At 32.2% G+C, this 8,644-nt stretch overlaps 1 protein-coding gene across 1 annotated transcript in view; it reads right to left on the bottom strand.

Annotated features, from left to right (window-relative positions):
* The window catches only part of LOC104712444 (zinc finger protein WIP2), a 2,821-nt gene extending 1,639 nt beyond the window's left edge, over positions 1-1,182 (bottom strand). The window contains exon 1 of the mRNA XM_010429347.2: positions 484-1,182. Coding sequence (XP_010427649.1) covers positions 484-1,182 — 699 coding nt within the window. The remainder of the gene's footprint in view (positions 1-483) is intronic.

The raw sequence follows: 8,644 nt of genomic DNA, 5'->3' as shown, positions 1-8,644 counted from the left end.
TTATTTTACACGTTAGACATTTAAAGACCCTCATACAAAAGAAGGGTGACACACTTGCCAATATTGTAGAGAAAAGCAGCAAAACCACAGAGACTTGAAAGTACTAAAGACATAAAGAACATTTACTGTCTTGTTAAATCTCAGTCTCAGTCTTCACAGTCTCAAGTCTCTCGGTTCTTTGTAACGCAATGATTTATTCATGCATCAGTGAGCAAAGACACGTCCTTTGATTGATTTGAAAACAGTATGTAAATATTATATTTACCGATTAAAGGTGAAAACGTTTTTGCCTTTTTCGAGGGAAATTTAGTGAGCAAACATATTTTCTTTGGTTTTTACCTTTTGGGTTTACTCAGAAAATGAAGAAGAAACAAAAAGAGAGTCGATTTTTACATGGACAATAAAACAAAAACATACGCGTAGAGAGATATGTAAAAGATTTAATTAGATTAACGAGAGTAATGATGATGATTAGTTAAGAACCTGCATGTTGTTGTATCTGTTGAAGGTTTTGAAGCAAACAGGACATGAGAACTGAGTAGGACCAATGAGAATCTGAGAAGGTGTAGGGATCCAATATTGACCCTTGTTGAGTCTGCTGATTCTACAGCCGCCGTCTCCGCCGACTGAATCATCATCGTCATCTTCTCCTCCTTCGGCGGCGCCATGACTGCAATATTGGTCGAGATCTTTCCTGTGATTCATGTCCTCACGATGATGAGTGGTCCTCGACGAAGATGAAGAAGAAGACATCATGAGCAAAGAGGCCATCTCTTGAGCACTAGGGCTTGGAAGGCCTATGTGAAGAGCGACGGTGACGTCATGGTCATCGTCATCGAGGTTATGATCATCTTGATGAAGGTGATGATCGTAGTCGACATCCATGGAGGTGGAAGGTGGTTCTTGAATTAGATGGTCATGGTTATGATGGTGGTCTTGTTGTTTGTTGGCGGGGCTGAGACTGAGGAGAGGGAGGGCTTCACGGAGAGGAGGCGAAGGAGGAGGAGTTAGTGGCGGTGGTGGACGGCGGAGGTCGCCGGATTGAGGGAAGAAGAAGAAGGAAGAGGGAGGAAGAGGAGGAGGAGGAGGATGAGGAGAAGGGTTAGCGGAGGAACTAGGGTAATGGTGAAACGGATTGGACTTGAACCAGTCTGTGAAGAAATTGGAATAAGGATCAGTCATGGTGAAGAGAGAGAGAGAGAGAGAGAGAGAGAGAGAAAGAGAAGGGAATAGTTTTGAGACTTGTGGGATTATCTTTATACAAGAGACAGAGATGGAGATGGAGATGAAGATGAAGATGGAGATGGAGATTGTGATGGGATGGGGAGAGAGAGAGAGAGAGAGAGAGTTTTTTTTGTTTTGTTTTTTTTTGCAAACAGAGATTTTCTTTGGGTGCAAAGAGAAAGAGAGAGGAGAGAGATTAGTAATTACGGACTGAAAACTAAAAACTGACTTTAACGAAAAAGAAAAAAAAAATTTAACTAAAAGCAGGTCAAATACGAATGTTTATTAGTCTACGCAAAGTAATTATTTCATTCAGATATGTAGGTCCTTATTCTTTGTAAAAAACTTTGAAACATTAATCTTTACACGATGGTTGTTATGATAAAATAAGCATGGTTTAGGAAACAAACAGTGCGACTAAGACTGTTTAATTGGAATTCAGGTTACTAAAATAAAAGTGTTTGCGTGATTTTTCTTGTTTTTTTTTTCTGTACAAAACATAGAATGAATATTAAAATCGAATAATACTTTTAATCAAATTAAAAAGGTTTTGAAAATCTATTAATTTGTTATTATAAATTACAAATTATGTTCTTTTAATTTCTTCAGATTTTAATATTGTTGTACGATGTCTTAATTTTCGGAGTCTCATACTTACAAAGTTCAAACTACTATTCCATAATTCGTGTGATGAGAGTTACTACATGTGTCACAACTAAATTCACATCTTGCACAATCAGCACCAACATAACATACTATTACACTTTATTTTCTATAACTTCAATTTGTATAGTATCTCTTATACCTGGATAATAGATACCATTTAATGATGTGAATAATTGTTGTTCGTATGCCATAGTCAAGTCTGAAATTCACTGAGTTTTTAATGTCAGACTATACATATGGTTGAAAAAAGAGAGTAAACTGTGCTTGAATATGATGATTTTTAATGGCAATTTCTGACTAAAACGAAGTAAGTAGAATTACAAGGCCTATGAAAACAGGCTCTAGTATTGTGTTTATTATATAAAGAGGATCATATGTATTGCCTCTTTTTCTTTGTATTACAAGTACTAAAAGTATTTCACGTAAATGGATTATTATGTACTTAAATAAATGCAATATATATAACACGGATGCCAATTCATACAACTAGCTAGGTTAATATGCAATATCAATGGCCACTGAGGCATTGAGGATTAGGGCTTGGATGGAGATCGAGTATACGTTAATACGCTAAAATACCAAAGACATCTTAGCCAACATATATAACGAAAAGCTATTCGACCTTACTATATTGGCTGTATGGAATATTGGAATTTTTATTTATCACCAATATGAGTGAAACAAGATTAATATATGAAAATGAACGTATTTGACAAAAAAAAAGAAAAAAAAAAAAACATAAAGCATATGAGGTTCAGATACATCATACAAAGATAATGTAACTGCTTTTCGGAGATTGGCTCTCATCCCAATTCCCAAACAAATTTTCTTATCTTAAAGCCTTTCCTTAAAATAAAATAATAAAAAAAAGGGAAGAAGAAACCATTTCTTATCAGTTTAAGACTGAAGAATAGTTTTGATACACAGTAAATTTGAAAATAATAATTCTGTATACTGATATATGGAAGAATAAATTGCATAAGATTGTGACGTCTTTCCTGACTCGTGAGCTAATTAAACTAAAAATAATTGAAAATAGCATAAATTTAGGACATAATTCTGATTAAAAAATATATAAGAAAATACATAAATATTATTATATTTTGGATAGCTTTACAAAGGTAGACCAAGGGTATTCATTAAAATTTATTACTTATTTTTCCGAATAATGAATAATAATACTATATATATATATATATATATATTTAAGAAAATAATTTCGATGAATAATATTTTTCTTTCTTGATTGCCCTAAATATATCATGACATAGTGATCTAAGAATTTGTGAGTTTTGAGCTAAATGTCATGAGATATATATTGTCCCATATTTATAATAGTTTTTCTTAGATTCGCATATAATGGATGTCTTCATCAAACAAATTTTGATTATAAAATAAACAAGAAAAAAAAAGTTGAAAACACACACATGGGAATTCAATAATTAATATATAAAAAAAATTGCTTATCAAGTACGAGGACCCGAGAAAAAAATGGAATGTATTCGCAAAAGCTTTTTGGACGTTTTGATTGTCCATTAGTATTCTACATACGTTATTAATAATAGGGAATGATGAACCGAAATAAAACATTAGTATTTAGTTATCGCTTATGCTAATTATCATTTTATTTTATGAGTTTTATAAGTATTAGGGATATAGTATATGAGAAAGAAAAAAAAAAAGAGAGAGAAGCAATTGCATTGGTGTGCGCATCAATGGTCGGCTTTCCCTCAAACGGTAAGATCATTGAATGTCCAAATCCCCACCGCAGATCCTGCCTCACTGTTCCTTTTCTTTCTTTCTTCACTTTACCCAATAATATCTGTATACAGTATTACTTTTTTTTCTGGACAAACTTTGCTAATCTATATATATATACAATAGTATTACTATTATTATTCTTATGCACAACAAACGATTATATATATTTTTTTTGTTATGGCACAACTGTATATTCAAATCGATGAACTATGGAAGAATGAAATATTGGTCGAAATTAAAAAAATGCGGAACACAATTATTTTGGGCTGAAAACTATTTGTTATAGTGGTGTGAAATAAATAAATAAAAACAAATGCGGTCTTGGGTTTTCTTAGCTACGAAATGCAATTCTATCGATTTGAAGAGAGCGAGCTAGTACGTTAGATTAAAGAAAAAAATATGTTTTCTTCTAACTAGCTAGCTAGGGATGGTCGTCTCACTAGGAAATTCTAGGTTTTCCTTCCATAAAAACGAATACTTGATAGTATATACAGTATATGTGAAAACATAACCCATTTTTCCCTGACGGTGACCCAAACTCTACCGTAAACTTTTTGCGCACCGATTAAGTTATCCATATTTGTTGCGATAAACCACATATGATGCAAAGTTCAGTTGGTGATGATATAATATATGTTCTATAGATTTGGATATTTGGACCCACATTACCACATATCGTAGTTCAAACTAAAACTTTGATTTCCATTATAATTCTCACTAAACCCATTCAGATTATACATACGTGAGTTGGCATTTATCAAATTTAATTAGTATATTAAAGCTGTGATGATGATTAGGCATATAAAATTTAGCTTTGAAGATTAATAAACATCATGATCTTAAATTTATTGTCACTATTATAGTGTTATTTTTGTGATGACATAATTTGGTTTTATATATCCATCATGACACTATTTATGCACAAAACGGACCACATGTTCACAGAGAACATTTCATGTTCACTGTTGCATTTGTAATGTTGGTTTTTTGGCAATATATGTAGGTTATAAACATGAGTACTATTTTCACCAGTAACATCTACATTTGATTTCGACCTCTTATTCAATCCGACCAACCGGTTAAATATGCGAAACACATTCACATCACAACTTGATCTATATATAGGCTATTGCAGCATTTAACTATGCAGAAGCATAACCAATAATTTCTGTATTAAAGATGGATAGACCTATATATATCTTTATAAAAGTATATATATAGTGGTTGAATAATTAATTCCGTTGTAGATTTTTTTCATCGTTACGCATTTAAAATGTGATATTTACGTAGCTAAAAAAGTTTCACCAATGTCTGTTTGTAAAAATGTTGATGAATCCATTTAAAACGATAAACGATCGTCGTACCTTCCGTCAACTAATATGTAACCACCATTCTGTGGAATATAAAGCTAATATAGATAAAATAAATACTTGGATGTAATAGTTCAACATATGATAATGGAAAATACCTAATCTTATAGCCTATAATAATCATAGATACCTTAGTATATAACTTGAGAGAAAACATTCTTTGGAATTGATATAATATGGGTCTTTAGTAGGTAAAAAACTCATATTTAGAAGAGTTTCAACGCAATAAGACTTCGGGCCTTCTACAAGAGGCTGGGCCCTCACAAGCCACATATTGTGACTATTTGTATATGTGATCTGTGTTTTATATAAATGCATAGAGAAGGAGAGAGAAGCCATCACCATGGCTCTATGTCCCTCTTCGTGCTTAGGTTTTATTTTTGGATGTGACGTATTTATGTATATACAGTATACTGTATATATGCCAATATTTAAAATCTATGTGTCGGGTCATGACATCATTAATTCTATATGAACATTTATATTGCATGTGATGTTTCTTATTTGAAACAGTTTTATCGATACTACGACTAAAGGTTTAAATAGTGATTCTGTTTGCTGAGTTCAACTGGTAGAACCGCAATAAAAACATATTGTAGTCACTATTTTAATTTTAAAATAGCATACTGTGGTTAGTTATACACGTAGTAAAAAGAGTTGTGAAACGTTAATCTTGGATTTGCGGTGAATATAGAATGTTATTAATTAAAAATCTTTTGATATTTTAGACTTGTACAGTTGTATCTATTTTAAAGTCAAAACTCTATTATACATCAATATTTGCTTTGTTGTCAAAAAAAAAAAAAAAATCAACATTTGCTTCAGATTGTTATATATATATATATATAGTAATTTTATTTTTACCTCTATTTTTTACGTTAACTCTATTAACTCTATGCTCTATTTTATAGTTACTCTATTTTACAGAAAAAATAGAAATATATATTGGAGGGGCTTGTCATATAGGTTTCCTTTTTATTTATTGTGTACGAGTGTATGGCTCTTTCCATTTTTTATTTGCTTGAAAAAAATATTTATAAAAACCAATTAACTCATTTGTTTCGTTTGATCTGATCTTATTAACCATGCACGTTTGTTCTTATTTCGTACCATTCGTTTTTATGTTCTGCACAACTCTTTCTTAAAAAAAAAAAAAAAAGACAATCTCGAAGACAACTGCGCCAGTTAATATAAGAAAAGCAAAATATATATAATATGTTGTTGGTGGGGACATTATGGAAGAGAAATAGTAACCTACTAATTTATTTGGACAATTCAAATTTAAAGGAAGTGTACCACACAAACTCTAGGCTTCACCTAATGTGTATATCACCTACATTTTTGTTTATAATTATGCTTATATACATATACACGATGGCAAACACACACACACACACACACACTCATGGCAACCTAGTAATTATTCTCATCATATTCTTAGCAACAACCAAAAAATAAAATTATTCCCATCATTTGTTATGATAGGTAGGAGCGCATTTTATCATTTAAACTATCGTATAATTTAATTTAATCGTATTTCTATAACAAACAAATATTATAGCAATATGTTATCAATTTTCCAACTTTCTTTTTTTCCTTAAAGCAAAAGGGTGAATATTTAATAAAAGGAAGAAGAAAAAAAATGAGTGCAGCATTCAAATAAAGTTTAGATAAAATCTTTAGACCACCTTTTCTTGTTTGGTGGGTACACATACGAGAAAATTAGTGAAATTCAAGAAAGCAAGAAGAATTGCTCCAATGATCTATAACATTAACAAAAATAAAGAATTGCTAAATAACTAAATCTAAACTCGATTAACTACTCCAATGATTGAAGTAGAAATTTTGTATTTTTCACTTGTGTCTTTTATATTGTTTTTGTCGGTTATAAACGAGAATGATAATATATTCCACATTGAAACACCCTTTTAAGAGTACATCAAAAGATACAAGATTTTTACTATGTAAAAATATATAAATACAGACTTTTGCTTCATTCTTGTTATCTTGTAACGATGATCTAATTGTAGTAGAATATATAGTTACGTTGTTTTGGAACACAATAATTAATGGAAAGTCCATAGTATAGTATAATAAATATGTTTTACAAGTCGAAGAAAATATTGATTTTGATCTAGGGTTGGGCTAGTTGTAAGCATCAGCCTTTTCACAGAAGCGAGTAGTCTAGTCTTTCTAGTTCCATTCTTAATAGGAAGAGATTCTAAACGATTACCCAATAGAGTTATGCATGGGATTTGGTCTAGCTAGGTTTATTTCTCTTGATTTACCATTAAAGAAAGAAAAAGGTAGCAAATTAAGCAAAAAAATATATATATACATATACGCACATGATAGTCAATCATCTAGACAAATAAACTGTTACTATTTATTGAATCTTGCTTAATACTAAGACAATGTATTGGTGAGAGCTAGTGATGTCAAGCTAGACCCACAAAAAAGAACATGTCAATACACGGATTTAGAGATGTATATAGGAATTGACTAAAAATCTAGGGAGTGAAAAATGAAGGGAACAAATAAAAATATTAGTCTTGGGTTTGGGAAAGAAAGAGCAAAATGTTTAGTGAAACATGCAAGCATTTTTGCAGCGATGGAGGACATCGATCTGAGTGTGATGAAAAAAACATCCAATGCTAGATCTACTAATTAAGATTAATATGTCATATGTGGAAACAGAGAACTGTGATTTTTGTAAAAATAAAATAAATAAGCAGTAATAATTATGAGAATACAGTAGTGAATCAAGTGAGAAATATTTTAAGAAAAATAAACAAGGAGCCAAGGAGGAGAGTACGTAATAAAAGAGCGTGTCGGAAGGGGTTGACCAAAAAACTTACGAGGGAGAGATTTTCAAGACTGCACGAGGGGGCAGTCTATCAAGAGTCAAGACGTCGTCGTTTTCGTCCGCTCTTGTGTTTTGTGTTTTTTCCTCCAAACATCACATATTGTTATTGATCTTTTTCATTCATCTTTTTTTATCAATTATTGTTATTAATAATTGATGTACTATTATATTGTCAAATCAGATTGTGTGGAAGGAAATCATTTTCTTTCTTCTATGTAATATGCAGTGTTCAAGAAAGCGCTAGGTGGTATCTGGGCGGTGATCCAGCGCCTAGCGCCTAGAACGCTTAGTCGGAGTCTAGACAGTTTTAGGCGGTTTAGACGTTTACAACATAAAACATTAAATATATAAAATTATACAAAAATACATGTTTTTTTTTTTGACAACAAATACAAGATTGGCTCAAACAAGCCAATGTGAAGGAAAATTGTTAATAAAGGTTATTGGATGCGGTGAAGTACGAGCACGCCGTGCAAGGTTATCCGCGTTACCATTCTGGGAGCGAGGGACGTAAACCAAGGAGAAAGAGGCAAACTCCTCCTTATCCATCTGTATGTCCTCCAAATACGGTGTGAAAGCTGGCCACTCAGAGGGTGAAGACACCATCTTCACTAAATCGGAGCAGTCGGTGAGGAAAACAACTGATTGATTATCCGCTCCAATCATACAGCGCATAGCCCAAATAAGGGCCTCAACCTCAGCGTGAAGAGGAGATAGACTACGGCGATGGTTAGCAGCACCCTTAGTAGGGGCATCA

This window comes from Camelina sativa, chromosome 9 (genome assembly GCF_000633955.1).
Source record: "Camelina sativa cultivar DH55 chromosome 9, Cs, whole genome shotgun sequence".
NCBI lineage: Eukaryota > Viridiplantae > Streptophyta > Magnoliopsida > Brassicales > Brassicaceae > Camelina > Camelina sativa.
This window is presented reverse-complemented; position numbering and strand designations above follow the sequence as displayed.